General features: G+C 33.1%; 1 protein-coding gene across 1 annotated transcript in view; it reads left to right on the top strand.

Annotated features, from left to right (window-relative positions):
* Positions 1-578: 578 nt before the first annotated feature.
* Positions 579-16,292, top strand: part of LOC111046948 (RING finger and SPRY domain-containing protein 1) — a 36,573-nt gene continuing 20,859 nt past the window's right edge. The window contains exons 1-2 of the mRNA XM_022332603.2: positions 579-1,106; positions 13,594-13,759. Coding sequence (XP_022188295.2) covers positions 874-1,106; positions 13,594-13,759 — 399 coding nt within the window. The 5' untranslated portion in view covers positions 579-873. The remainder of the gene's footprint in view (positions 1,107-13,593; positions 13,760-16,292) is intronic.

The following is a 16,292-nucleotide window of genomic DNA, read 5'->3' as shown; positions in this document are numbered from 1 at the left end:
AGGAAATTCATCCATAGAAAATTTAATCAATTATTAACATTTATTGTATATAATTTTGTTTATTTTTAAGTTTTTGATCAAATGACGTACCGGTAGCGTATTACCATTGATAATTTGAAAAAAACTGAACCAATGTCAATTTTTCAAGTTTCCCGCTTTTCACCAACAAGGTCATACAGTTGATACTCATTAAAAGTCGATACTCAGACCAAGTCAATTTAGAAAAGTCGACTTTGATTCGATCCCTCGATATCAAAGATCAAAGCAAGAACCCAAGAAGTGGAAAGACAAGTGCAGTGCACTGTCACAGTATACATACAGTACGGAAACTTGGCTATACCCTGACGCCAAAATCCGCCATCTTGTTAGGAAGCGCCGCATTGTAATAGTATTGATGGTAGGTTCGGATCACTTTAATGATCCGGATCAATTGATCTCGTTCACTGCCACGAGCCAATCAGAAGACCTGGAATGGAACTTCCCAAGGTCACGTGACGTGTTTAGTATTGGGGTCATGTAAAAAGCATTGGTAAGATAGGCATTTGATTACAAGTTTCCATTCTGTATATATTCTGTGGCACTGTGCAAATCGTATAGTAGGCTAGCTCGTGATGTTATTTTATGAATGTTATTGCATTGACGTTTGGTTCTTCTCTATTATGTAGCTTGAAGCTAGTGCCTGTTATTAGTTTATGGAAGATTTTATTGTCTCCATGAATTTGTTGGTTTTAAATCTTGTTCAAGTGATATAGTAAACATTGTGCATTAGGTTAGAATGAGATCGCCAACTATTTCCTACTGTTAGTGTGTCTGTATAAAATCAAGTCTTTTGTTTAAATTTATTTTGACAAAATATAGAAATTTGTTTATCTAATGGGTGCATGCTTATGTCGAGGTTGCAAACGTGAAAGAAATAATACTGTTCCTCAACCTGCCAATCGACGTCTACAAAGAAGAGCCAGAAATAGTCATCTGGTTGTTGATGAAAATCAAGAATGTTACCTACCTGCTGGGGGAGGCCCAGCGTGGTGGAAAAACTTGTCATCAAAAGCTGTCGATATACTTGTCTTGGAAACTTTGAAAATTATTGGAACATTGATGGAAAAGTAAGTGAAATAATCATACTCTACTTCAAATTGACTTGTCTATAATATGGTAGCCTACCCTAAAAAAATAAGTACCAATGTTAACGTTGCTTTGCTTTACTGCGTTTTGGATCATAGAATTAAATATTGAATGTCCCAGCTAAATTAGTTTTATAGACCTAGTACCTAGGGTTTTGATCTCCTGGTAATTATTCTAGTATAATTTACATAGGAAGCTTAGTAACAGTCTCTAAATATTAGTCAATGATATTTTTGAGGAAGATACATAAATATCTTATCTTGAGAGATGGTTTTCTGGTCAATCATAATACCCTAAAAGTTGAAAAGGTTGTGGATTGGCATACAAATTAATTAAAATTTATACTTCCATCCTTCATCATAACCATAAATCTGTATTGACTGTGTCTATAGAGTACCTAACTTTGGTTCTTGTCGTAGGTAATACGTAAATAAAACTTCCAACTAGATCAATATAGCTGGCAAATTGGGCGCATCCATCCTATACAGCACTGCGCGCGCTTTTATAATAAATTATGACACTATTATTTGTGTTGTTATGAAAAGGAGATCATCTGACATAAAATAATAATATAAAGAATAATATGGATTAATACCGTACCTAATAATTCCTTAGTTATTAAGTTAGATCATGATTATCGATTTATGAATTATTATAAATATCAATCTCACCTCTGAAGTTGATAGGGTAGAGTAGTTATGAGCAGGCCTACTGGTTTTGAAATTTATTAAGATTTCAGTTTATTGTGTCACAGGACAACAGTCTTTGCTTAAAACCATTTTCTTGTTTCATTTTATTTCACTACGGTAGCTTTGTTATGTTTCTATTTTGCATTAATATAATATGTAGGGTTCCATCACCATTACATGGGAAACCAAAGTTAGCAATACCGTATAGCCTACTGTTACCATTCATTTTGCATTCATACAGACCACATCTTATTAGCAATTTGTCTTTTTTATTGTGTTCAATTCATTGTAACATTGTAATTGTTCTATTGTATATTATTTTCTTCACATTGTATTTTTTGTGTGTCGTGAATAAATTGAATTGAATTCATGTTGGTAATAACTATAAAAAGAGTGCAAACTTTTGTCCATCATAAAGTACTAATTAAGTGGACCTTGTCATTGAACTTCTCAGTTTTCAAATACTATCAAGCATTTTTGCTAATGAATAAGAGCTGATTATCATGAAAGTTCTTGAATACCATCTCGTGATTTGAATGAGCATATTATTCTCCTACGTAGGCATAGGCATATCAAGTACCAGAATAAAAATTGGAATTTTCACTTTGATTGATTTTCAATTATTAAGTATCTTTTATGAAAAATCCATACTGCTCAAATAAATAATTGAATAGCGTTGAGAGCTCTATTCAAGTGCCGCATGTATATTCTATCATATTAATTTCAGAACTATGTACTTGAAATTGTCACAACCACTCATTCACTAAAAACGGTATATTTGAAAATGTTATTTAAAAATTATTATTTATCGTACACTGAATTTTTGTAATCTTCAATTATTGAAGCAATCCAACAATTTATTGTAAATTATTTATTAAATCTCAATATGTACCGTATTCAATAACTATTTATAAACTTGTTCTAGTTATTACTAAGTAACTTATATTTAAAAAAATGAATAATGTAGGCTAGTGGTCTCTTATTACTTATTTTACAGCAATGCAAACCCAAATTAATAGAATATTTCAAACTGATAGTAGCCTAGGTTTTTTATTTTTTGTTCTCAAGGATAATCAACCTCTAAGTAGTATTTATTAAATTTAAACTAATATATAAACTAAATACAGTATATAATAGTATATAATATTCTATTGAAAAGTCACTCTCTCACCCCTACATAATTCTTCACAAAAATCCGATTTCATAAAAGTATCCGTGTGTTTTGAGGTCACAGATCTGGTGTGTATTTTTTAAATACATAATAATAGGCCTAGATAGAATTATACTGTGTAGTGACGTAGTAATAGACTTCCAGGGAAATTACTGACTAATTGATTAACGATAAAAGATAGAGTTGAGGTAGTTAGTTATACTACTAAGTTGATTTTAATGTGTTTTTCAAACAACTTTGATGAGTGTCCTCTTTTTTCGAGTTGACTGCACTTTGGAGCTTTTTTTATTGTCCTTGTTTTAGTTGATTCCAGCAAAGATGATATTATTTATAATTCTATTAGTAGGCTAGTTTTCATTATTGTACTTATCTATTTTTTATGAGACCCAAGAAAGAAATTGAATAAAATTTTCAATTATTTCAAATAAGTTGAGAAATTTAAACAGCATCAATTTCAAGACCATAAACTATTATTGGAATAAAATTATAACAACACAGTTCAGAATTATATTAGAGTATGCTCTAATATATTTTATAACTAGTTCTTAAATTAACTTCGATTTCAGTAACCGTAGTAAATACACCGTATTCAGATACTCTGTTTAAACGGAGAAATTTCAGCTGTTCGTTTAAAATCCGAATAGAACACATTATGATGAATGCAACCATATCCACAAGTAAGCGTGGTTTAGCGTTAAACGTAGATGGTGCCTATGGCCCTTAGTAAAAAAATTCTCCTCCATTTAACATTAATTATTCAAGATGTCATTGAAGTGGAAAATCGAAAGCTAAGTATTTTCGTATATAAAAACGTGATGTTTTACTAGACAAACTGAAAAAATGTTTTCTAATCAGATTGATGATCAAGGCTCACGGATTATGTCATGTTAGCCAATTAGTCAGAATGAAAGTTCAATTGGGTCACTGTTGTGAGTGTCAGGGCCAATCAGTGAGATTCACTTCTATCTGGCAGCATTCCTTTCAAGTAGGTAACATCAATTCTCCATACTCAACTAATGCTTCCAGTCTCTTAATTAATCTAACTGATATTAATCTATCTGGTATTATGCACCCACTGTACATCCGATACGTGCTGCATTACAGCGTTGTAGAAGAGCAATAGAGTAGTCTATTGATTTTGCGAATTGTCCAGCAACAGCTGTCTACAGTGTTTCTGTTATTTTGGGCAACGGCTTGAAGAGTCGGTTGTATTTAATAGATTCTTATAAGACGCTCTAGTGCTGGGATTTACTTCGAACTGTCAGGCTCACAAACTTTCTCATTGGTCAACACATTGGGGGGTGGCAAATGTGTGAACACTCCCATAATAACCAATAGTATTCTCTCTCTTTCCAGCAGAGTAGGAGTGTAGAAGTTTATTGAAAGTCATGCATTCTGCCTATTTGTGATCACTCCCTTGAGGACCAAAATGGTACAGAATTATCTTTCTGTCCAGAAGAGCAGAAATTCATTAGAAAGCAGGGTTCTATTTCAGCTGCAAAGAATAAAAAAGAAAAATCTGGTGTGGTACACTCACACAACTTTCCTTGCTCATTGAACTGTAAGCCTCATTCAAACGAGAATAATTTAGGGGAATAACATAATGATGATTGGCGGCAACATATAATTTGCAACTACGATCAGACTACTGTATATGTTAGCCCAGTCAATGAAGGTCCAAAAAAGCAGTTTCGATCCGAAAATTAAATAAAAGCTGAATTTCCCACCATCGATAGAACCCTCCCAGAGGGTCATTCTCCCAAAAGTCCCAAGAAATCCCCTTGGAGCTTTCCGCCCCAACCCCCTAAAACATGAAAAATGCGGGTAAACACGGGAAATCAATTATCTCTGTAACCATTGGTCGGAAACAGTTCTATTATATGCCATTCGATTTGTTACATTATGAACTACAATATTAGTTATATTCATTGTTTCGATAAAATTAACAGTTTTCTTGATAAAGTAATATATATGTAAAAATTGAGGGGGTTTGTGATTTGATTTTTTTGTTTTCTCCGATTAACTTCGAAACAAGTAGTTCTAAAGAAAAATGAGCCAAATAATTAATGTAGCCACTCTCATTGCGAATCCATTGATGTATATTGTTATGTATTTGCGATTCAATTTGACGCTGTGAAGGGGAAACAGTCGACGCGGAACGGCGCGGCTGACTCTCTTAGCCATAGTAAACAGCAAACTGGAAATCATTTATCTCTGTAACCATTAATCGGGAAAAAATCTATCATATGTCATTCGATTCGTTACATTATGGACTAAAATATTAGTCGTATTAATTTCCTCAATAAATCAAACAGTTTCCTTGATAAAATAATATATACGTAAAAATTTAGGGGTTTTTCGATTTGATTTTTGTTTTCTCCGATTAACTTCGAAGCAAATAATCTAAAGAAAATTAGACAAATAATTAATGTAGCCACATTCATTGCGAATCCATTGATTTATATTGTTATTCATTTGCGATTCGATTTGACGCTGTGGAAGGGGAAACAGTCGACGCGGTATGGCGTGGTTGACTCTCTTCACCATAGTAAACAGTAAAATACAGTAGTAGGCCTACTGCTTTTTAAGTTGCATCTTATTCACACTATGGCGCTCGAAACAATCAATTTTTTCTATTGTTTTGATATGCGATGAAACTAATTTTTCACATTTTAATTCTATAATTCTCTAAAATCATTTTGTTGTTATAGATCTGCTAAATCATGAATTCTATGACAGACAAAGATATTGTTTGCAACCGATAAAATATTCATACTATTACATAATATAATACATATTTAAAACATGTGTGTATGATCATAATTCTATGCTAAAATTTATCATAAGTTATGTCAAAAATTGAGATAAATCATAGATTACAATAGTGTTAACAGTGGCAATTTCCTGAAAAATCATAGCGTGCAGTGTTCGCTGTTTTCTACAGTTAATATTCTTCAGGCTAGGTTGATAATATACCTTCAGTTGAGCCAAATATATATGACGGCTGAGGCATAAAAAAATTATACATTGGGCTTGTTGAGTCGAAACTTTCTATGATTCTCTCTGTAAAGTAGCTTATCTTCCGTTCTTACTAGTTGAATTTAGATTATTTAGACAGTCCAATATGAAAATTCAGTAGATTCTAAAGATGAAAGCCATGCAAACATACAAATTAAGGAAGAGTAAGCATGCATAAAAGGTAGGAAAATCATGAAAGTGTTTCACATTTAACCACAAAGTACCCTACCGTATAAGATTAATTGAAAGACGATTCATCATCTTCTATTATTTTTGTTAACATATCGATTTTTCACCTCCACTCGCATCTTGTCATTCACTATACAAGGTTGGCAGAAGCTTTTCTTTATGTTGATTAATGTTGATTGAAATTGATTCTGATTAGGGCACCAAAAGAATAGATCATTTTCTATTTGAAGCATTCAAATTGAATCTATCGAACATGATTTCTTATGACTTAGCATTCACAGATTTAGTTGGGTGAAGCTATTTGAAAAATGTTCCTGATTATCAATTCCATGGTTTTTATACCATTCTAGTTCATTGTGATCATTGAAGGGTTGAAGTGATGAGTTAGTTCAAGTGAATTCTAGTACACAAGTATATTGTGCTTATGATTGGCTCTTCTTTATTTTCTATCGATGTTTTGCTCCAGTAGAGAAAATTTAAAATGTTGATTTTACATTTCATAAGCTTTATAAATAATATAAATTTGATAAGTCCAATATTAAATTAATCGATGTTGACTTTCATTGTATCGCTTTGTATCAATGTTACTTGCACTGTTTGCAATTCATCACTATTCTCTCAAGAATTAGTTTTCTATGAATTTCATGATCTGAAAATTGAAATTCAAATGCTATTTGGATGACTTACATTCCACTGGTTTTTTTCAATAATTGTTACGTTGAAGAGTGAGGCAATTCAATCCATTTGGAAGTAAAAGGAAATCACAGTGCGATTTGAACAGTGGATAGTAACTTTGAAATTCAGTTGCTCAATTCATTACGGCTTGATACTATCATTTATAATTATAGTTGATCAGAAATATGGATTGTCTATTATGTTTATATTTCAGTTTGACCAATCTTCTATCACAGTCTCGCTTTCATTCATAAACATGATAATCCTAAATAAGTTGGTTACCTTAAAGATGTAGCTTATCTTACGTCGAACAATGTACAATATAAACAGTTTTCATTAAATTACTATTATGATAATCATTGGAATTTCTGCCTGTGATTGAGAAAAAGTCATTTTATGAGCCTTGAAATTCATACCTAGAAAAGTTGCATTATTACTAGAAATTTTGTTATTTTTACTATTTATTATAGGTACTGTACATTGATTTTTGTGATTATAGAGATCAACTACTTTATTCTGAATCAGGATATTATGTCATGTTAGTCAGAATGAAAGTTCAATTGGGTCACTGTTGTGAGTGTCAGGGCCAATCAGTGAGATTCACTTCTATCTGGCAGCATTCCTTTCAAATAGGTAACATCAATTTTCCATATTCAACTAATGCTTCCAGTCTCTCAATTAATCTAACTACAGCAGTATATACCCACTGTACATCCGATACGTGCTGCATTACAGCGTTGTAGAAGAGCAATAGAGTAGTCTAATGATTTTGCGAATTGTCCAGCAACAGCTGTCTACAGTGTTTCTGTTATTTTGGGAAACGGCTTGAAGAGTCGGTTGTATTTAATAGATTCTTATAAGACGCTCTAGTGCTGGGATTTACTTCGAACTGTCAGGCTCACAAACTTTCTCATTGGTCAACACATTGGGGGGTGGCAAATGTGTGAACACTCCCATAATAACCAATAGTATTCTCTCTCTTTCCAGCAGAGTAGGAGTGTAGAAGTTTATTGAAAGTCATGCATTCTGCCTATTTGTGATCACTCCCTTGAGGACCAAAATGGTACAGAATTATCTTTCTGTCCAGAAGAGCAGAAATTCATTAGAAAGCAGGGTTCTATTTCAGCTGCAAAGAATAAAAAAGAAAAATCTGGTGTGGTACACTCACACAACTTTCCTTGCTCATTGAACTGTAAGCCTCATTCAAACGAGAATAATTTAGGGGAATAACATAATGATGATTGGCGGCAACATATAATTTGCAACTACGATCAGACTACTGTATATGTGTATAATATATAATTGTTTTCAGAGTACTTTTTCCTTTGTGTAAATTGTGAAATACGATGATTATTTAAAAGCCGTCAAAACAGCTGTTCTACAGATGAAATATATTGACTATGACTGTGCTCTTTTCATAAACTGCTCTACCTACCTACCTCATGCACGAGAAGGAGGTTACAAAGTCCATTTCTCAAGGATGGGGTGGACCCCCCATTAGTTTTCCAGGAAAAAGACTCATGCCAGTTGATAGAGCTGATAAATAACTTGGGGTTATGAATGTTAGCTTTAATACAGGATATGAATTTGAAAAAAAATCGTTAGAGCGGTTTTTGAGAAAATCGTGAAAAAGATGGTTTTTTAGTAACTGCCATTTTTCTCATGAATATTAAGGAGCTCCTGCAATTTTCCCAGGAATGAGACTCATGTCAGTTGATAGGGCTTATAAATAGCTATCCATGGTATAAATTTGAAGCAAATCGTTGAAGCCGTTTTCGAGAAAACCGTGAAAATCATGGTTTTTTAGTCATTATCCGCCATTTTTCTCAAGAATATTACGGAGCTCCTGAAATTTTCACAGAAATGAGACTCATGCCAGTTGGTAGGGCTTATAAATAGCTATCCATGGTATAAATTTGAAGCAAATCGTTGAAGCCGTTTTCGAGAAAACCTTGAAAATCATGGTTTTTTAGTCATTATCCGCCATTTTTCTCAAGAATATTACGGAGCTCGTGAAATTTTCCCAGAAATGAGAGTCATGCCAGTTGATAGGGCTTATGAATTTGATATCACGGCTATTGATATCACACATTGAATTTGATACCACGGCTATCCATGGTATGAATTTGAAGAAAATCGTTAGAGCCGTTTTCGAGAAAACTGTGAAAAACATGGTTTTTTAGTAATTATCCGCCATTTTTCCCGCCATCTTGAATTGAATTTTATTGAATTCCTTATTGTCGGATCCTCATGCTATAAGGACCTTAAGTTTAAAATTTCAAGTCAATCGGTTAATTAGGAATGGAGTTATCGTGTTCACAGACATACACACATACACACACACACACACACACACACACACACACACACACACATACACACACACAGACCAACACCCAAAAATCATGTTTTTGGACCCAGGGGGCCTTGAAACGTATAGAAAACTTGAAATTAGGGTACCTTAATTTTTTTTGGAAAGCAATACTTTCCTTACCTATGGTAATAGGGCAAGGAAAGTAAAAATGCTTTTATTTTCCATTACATTATAAATACAAAATAATTATCACACGATCGCCAGCCAGAAAGTTGGAATGGTTTATAATTTAAATGAATTAGCTCACCCATTGCCTTTAAATCCACCTCATAGCCCACATTTCAAACTGCTACAGATGTCATACCAACTGACACGTGACACGTGTTTCAATGTCTCATTCCAATCCGAGCCACTCTTACTTTTCATGCTTATGATTTGGAGCAATATTATAGACGTGCACTATAGTAAGATTCAATACATATTGTCACTGTCAGCTTTGGTTGAATGGGATTTAGTTGATGCTCTCTATATGTATTGCTGCCATTATGAAGAGCATCTCATCATAATGCTTATCATTTGGAGCAGTAATAACGTGCTATAATGACATTAATGCGGTTCTATGATGAGTTGAGGTATTTTGAAAAAATATTTCTCAAACAAGTTCTACCTTTGATTTGCATGAACTGAAGGCTGCACATTGACGACAATAAACAAATATGGGTCGTGTAAAATAGTGAAAGTGAAGATAGTACTGTCATAATTGTTTTCAAAACAAAGTTCTATCACTTGTTTCAACTATTAGCTTCGTTATTTTATTTCAAGGAAAGTAACAACAAAGAATCTTTTGTTGGAAGAAATTGAGGACATAACTTAGCTATGAATCATGAAGAAACTTTGAACAACAAAAGAATTCTAATTTACTGTTTACAGCACAATAGTATAATTCCAATTAAATAATTACGTAATGCAATAATAATTTATTATTATTTTAAATTGATGAAATGAAATATTCATAGCATTCATTGTGAGCAATAGTAGACAAATTAGAATATATTGTTATTACAATAAAAGTACTTGTTTTTATTGAATATAATTTAATAAGAAATGAATATTAATTAATTAAAAGAAATGCAATCCAAATTAACAAATACTGATCGATTTGCGATATCATTTTGATAGAATTGTTGATGAAAAATGAAATACTTTTAAATAATTATAAGAACTCTGTTGAAATCACGTTCATAGTAGATAATTTTTGGTTGCGAAATGTGGTATGCATAAGAAGGTATGGTACATTGCAATCAGTCTTGTAATAGTAGGTATAATTATCATTGCCTCTCGAAATGATCATTTGATATTGTCATATAGAGCTTAATTCATTTGAGAAAAGTATTGCATGTAGTGCAGTATACCCTGTGTGTCCTTCAATTCACTTTAGGGAGATTCTAAAATTTTGAAAACTCCCATTTTGAGAGAGAAGCGTGTAGGTACATCAATTGAAGGCTCTAATTCTGTTTTTAAAAAAGATGTGAACCCCAAAAGCTATACGGTAATGCAAATTTGCTCTTAGCTAAATAAAAATTTGTTGCTTCTTGTCAATAGACTAGTTAGTAAATGAATGGACCTTTTAAAATTTGAATGGTCGGTTTATTCAGGTTATATCTGGTTTTAAAGGCCATCTTCATCTTAATCATGATATCTCATTGGGCATAGTAGCTCAATTTGGAAATCTATTTTTTTTATACAGATGATAAAGTATTCCTGCATTTCTATTGTCTGTATTCTTCGTAGTGAAATATTTCTATTTTTAAAAATGTTATGGTTGGGGCACAGAAATAAGATTTCTCTATTGTCCTCATTGAAACATTAATTCAATAATACAATTTAAATTAAAACATGAGATAATAACGGAAACGAAGAATCTGCTGAATAGATTGATGGGTTGTCTTTATTTTAACCTAGAGGGCGAAGTTAGGGTGCAGCCTGCCCGCTCTCCCACTTATCCCCCTATACAGTTCTAATTTATTTGTATTATAACAACATAAGGAAATAATCTCCTAAATAGAATAAAAAATATATACATTAAGGCTCAACTCACACTTACGCAACTCAGGTCGAAAAGAGACTCGACTCTAGTCGAGAGCATGTGTTTTCCAAAGGTGCCAATTTCAAAACACATGCTCTCGACTAGAGTCGAGTCTCTTCTCGACCTGAGTCGCGTAAGTGTGAGTTGAGCCTTACTGACGTAATAGAGAATAGTGAGGTAACAAAAATATTTGAAATGGAGATTAAAATATAAAGTTAATAGAAATATCACCACTCTCATGGCATAGCCTACTCTCAATAGCATATCTATGCTATATATGGATTACATATGTTTGATGTATCTAAGAAAATGTCGAAAAACCATTCAAGATTTAGTGATAAACAAACCTTCGATAAGATCGACTTAGAGAAAATAGTACAGTAATGAGAATAGTACATCATTTGTAATGTATTTCATGTTTTCATTGTCATCATTATAACTTGTAGAAATAAATTATCAATTCTTATTCCTGAAACATTTCAATGTACTCCTTTACTAATATCGATGAGTTAATCAAAAGCATTCACAAGCACTTTAGTTTCTTTAATAGCAGTTAACATTAATGCTTTACAAATTATAAATTATTTATTAGTTTTTATGAATTACAGCTCAGTGTGTATTAGAATAGACTTCTGGATTCTAATTCATTTGTTTGCCATAAAATTACTGTATATACAAATTAATTAAATAAATGTTCTCAATTACCTACAATAAGGCACTACCGAACAAGAACAACTTGTGCCCGGAAGTGAGTTCGAACAACTAAGTATGTTGAACAAGTCAATAGAAATTAAAAATAGAGCTTATTGTAAACCACTAAAATAAATGAAATTACGGAAACTAGGTCACATCCCAATCTTTACAAACGATAAGACAAAGTCACTAATTACAAGCAAATGATACATTAAAAAATGACAGGAACAAGGAAGTTAGGACATAATTTTTTAAGATTTATAACACAAAATTGAAACACTAAATAATGGAGATTAAAGTAAACATTTATCTTCCAATCCAGTATAAGATTCACTATAAATGCTGTTATTCTATTAATAATTCAGTATTAAATATTCAGTTGGGACTTTATTTATAAACAAGTAACACTGATATTCAAACTGGCGTCTACATACGCTTGAGCTCATAAAGTCAATATCAAATAGTAATGGATTAGAGAGATGCAAATTATTACTTGAGTTTCAACATGAGATGAGTTTTGAGCTGGTAGTTTGAAATTTGCTACAAAATTACAATTTTTTATGAGCTAAAACAAATTTCATATAAAATTTGAACAATATTCCACAGTGGGATGAAATCCAAGTTTTACAGATATATTTATTCAGCGCTCCTAATTGTTTTTTATAAAGTTGCAATGTTTTCTTTTTATCGGTTCTCCTCCCCCAAATGATAAGGCAAGTCTAATCTCTAGAGTTAAAATGTGACCGGAAAGATAACCGTGAGTTAGGCTTAGGTAATCAAATAATGTAAAGTAGGTTGAAGATAAAAACATTAATTTATATGAATATGTATGAGCCTACAAAGATAGTTTTAAATAAGACATCGTTTTGTCTCATTTTATGATGAAAATGAGCCGCAAATGAATGAACAATGATTAATAATCGAGCAGTAAAACTAGATTATATAAGATTTTAACTGTTATAATTTCTTTGTTGATTGAATTTTTTTACATAAATAATGTTGCTTTTTTCTTTATTGTGTGTGTATATGTTCAATCGTTCATCCTCCTATGAATCCCAAACATTACAAACTATTGTAATAAAAAGACAGGCGCTTAACAGATTTAGCATTCATTAAATGGGAAGCATCTATGTTATTAATGCTGACCGTCTCTCACTATTGGATCTCACTATTGCCCAAAACCAGAGAGAATAGAATATGAAGCTATATTCTCTCTGCCTAAACCTTCTTTCCCTGAATTTTTTTCTTGTTGAAAAAATTCACTTGAATGTTGTCGTGTAAAAGAATCGCCAGGAGTACTGGATATAAAACTGCATTCTTGTATTCTGTTCTCTTTTGAATCTTGTATTATATAAAGTTCTGGTGAATTAATTCTTTTTTTCTCTCTTTCTTCCTCTTCTCGTCGGTCCCGGCTGAAGTATGGCAGTTCTAAGGCCCATTGACGGCTTAAATTATACAGGCGGTGGGACCTTCCCCCTAGGGACTCCCCACCAACAAAACCATACGAATTTACCTTTTTTACTGCCATGTAAGTTTCAATTTTTTAGACTCCCTTATCTAAATTCTAAAATAAGCCCAGATTGTGATTGATGAATGATGTATGTATTGTTGAATGTATGTTTGTATGTTTCAGTGAACAAGAGCCGCCCGAGGTGCTGATGAAGCTGCACAACATCGCTGACCAGGAGGAGGGCTGGCTGCAGGTGGTGCAGTCCATGGTCCATGTCATTCCCATAGACGAGCCCCTCGGCCCTGCCGTCATCACACTGCTTCTCGACGACTGTCCACTGCCCAATAAGGTATACTAATTCAATCAAAATATAATCACAACTACCTGTCTGTTGCAAAATAGTGGATTTTGCTGTTAACTGCAAAATAAGGTATACTAATTCAATCAAAATACTAGTTGTTCTGTGAACAGTAGACCTCACGCAGTTTTCTCATCCACAAGTATCTGATGTCACCTGTTCTAGTTGATTCAGTTGAATGAAAAAGACTAAGAAATTGTCAAAAAACCACAGATTTATTGATACTTAGAAAGATCGGTTTCGGAAATTACACCATTGTCAATCTCTGATAAACTAAAACTAAATACAAGAGCAGCAGAATTTATACTAGTATACGAGTACTGCTATTGGTCAAGGGCATGAACGCCTGCCATTGGCCCAGCTAGACAGTCTCCTCCCACTCAACGGTGTGGCAAAATGGCGGCTTGAGCAACAGAATCGTCATGATAACAAAATTTACTTTCAGTACAAAATAAGAACCAAGAAAACAAGTGTGAAAGATAATAAAACGAATATGTAACTGGAAAAACTATTGACTAATGTATGCTCACAATTTTATGATAAAACAAAATTCTTTGTATTGGTTGAAATGAATCTGGTCATTTAAACTATACTGGGAATTTTCCTTAATTACTCTTGTTATTTCTAAAGTCTCTAGAATATTCAAATATCTGCCTTTGTTATTAACATGCAGAAACTCAACATTCTCCTCAACAGTGAACTTGTGATTATTTGTTATCGAATGTTCTGCAAAGTTAGATTCCCCATTTTGTCTATTCCAATCTCTGATGTGTTCTTTAATTCTACTTTTGAAACTTCTCCCAGTTTGACCCACATAACAAGCATTACAATCACCACATTTAAGTTTGTACACCCCACTTTTATTTCAAATATCAATTTTGTCTTTACTCCAGCTAAATAGACTATTTAAAATCGGTTTGGTCTTGAAATCAACATGAAATCCATTCCTCTTCAATTCCCTACCTATCTTATCAGATTCAAGGCCTAAATATGGGATTGTTATCCAAGTCTTCTCCTCACAGTTTGAGCCTACAAAGCTAGAATTGATTGAAATTAATTTTACTCAATAATCTGTCCACCATACTTTCTTCATACACATTTGTGACAGCTATCTGTTTAATTTTAGTGATCTCAATATCAAAATCATGATGACTCGTAGGTATTGTTAGTGCTCTGTAGACCATGCTATTGAAAGCAGCAAGTTGGTGAGAAATAGGATGACAAGAATGAAGAAGAATGATAACATCAGTATGGGTTGGTTTTCTGAAAATAGAAAACTTGTGAAAACCAGTGCTATGATCTATTCTTAAATCTAGAAAATTCAATACACAATCCTGTTCTACCTCTACAGTGAATTTTATACTCTGATGTAATCCATTCAGATAGGAAAGAAAATTGTCTAGTTGTCTGTTACTTCCTTTCCATAAGCAAATAATATCATCTACATATCGAAACCAGTAAACAATTTTATCTTTGAAATGACCATTTTCAATAATTCTACTTTCTAACTTATCCATAAATAATTCAGCTAGGAGTGGTGAACCATTTTATCTGCCATCTTGAATTGCATTAGATCGAAATTGTTTGTGCTGGATCCTTATATTGTAAGGACCTTAAGTTTCAAATTTCAAGTCATTCCGTTAATTGGGAGATGAGATATCGTGTACACAGACGCACATACAATCATACACTCATACACTCATACACTCACACACACACACACACACACACACACACACACACACACACACACACACACACACACACACACACACACACACACACACACACACACACACACACACACACACACACACACACACACACACACACACACACACACACACACACACACACACACACATACACATACATACAGACCAACACCCAAAAACCACTTTTTTGGACTCAGGGGACCTTGAAACGTAAAGAAATATTTAGAGATTGGGGTACCTTAATTTTTTTCGGAAAGCAATACTTTCCTTACCTATGGTAATAAGGCAAGGAAAGTAAAAATATTGAATCCCTACCTTATAGAAATAGACACGGACAGACATCTGTGTAATGCATGCAATGAATAATCCATTTGTCAGCTGATTGATTATGAATAATAAATTCTATAGTGTGATTAATCCTATCTTCAAACTAGATGATATATATAGTGATATCAGAGTATGGAGGAATTCCTTTTCTTTTCATATTATCCATGAAATGCAAAATTTCAAAAACCTTGTGTATACATCGACGCGCAGTTGAAAAAGGAATACTCCTTCCAAATCTCATGCAATTCTATCAACGCGTTTGGCCGTAATTGCGTTACATACAGACAGACAAAAGAAAATCAGAGATAAAACATAGACCTCACTACGTTCGGTCAACTACCATTTGTCTATTGCAAAATAGTGGATTTTGTTGTTAGCTAAGGGGCCACTCACATAGAGAGCGAACTGCGATATTGCGATCCTATAGGTTTATAGAGAATGTCCCACGAAAGGTGTACTAGCCGAGGCCATACATTCTACAT

Source organism: Nilaparvata lugens, chromosome 6 (genome assembly GCF_014356525.2).
Source record: "Nilaparvata lugens isolate BPH chromosome 6, ASM1435652v1, whole genome shotgun sequence".
NCBI classification, from domain to species: domain Eukaryota; kingdom Metazoa; phylum Arthropoda; class Insecta; order Hemiptera; family Delphacidae; genus Nilaparvata; species Nilaparvata lugens.
The sequence above is the reverse complement of the archived record's forward strand: the minus strand, read 5'-3'. Positions and strand labels throughout refer to the sequence as shown.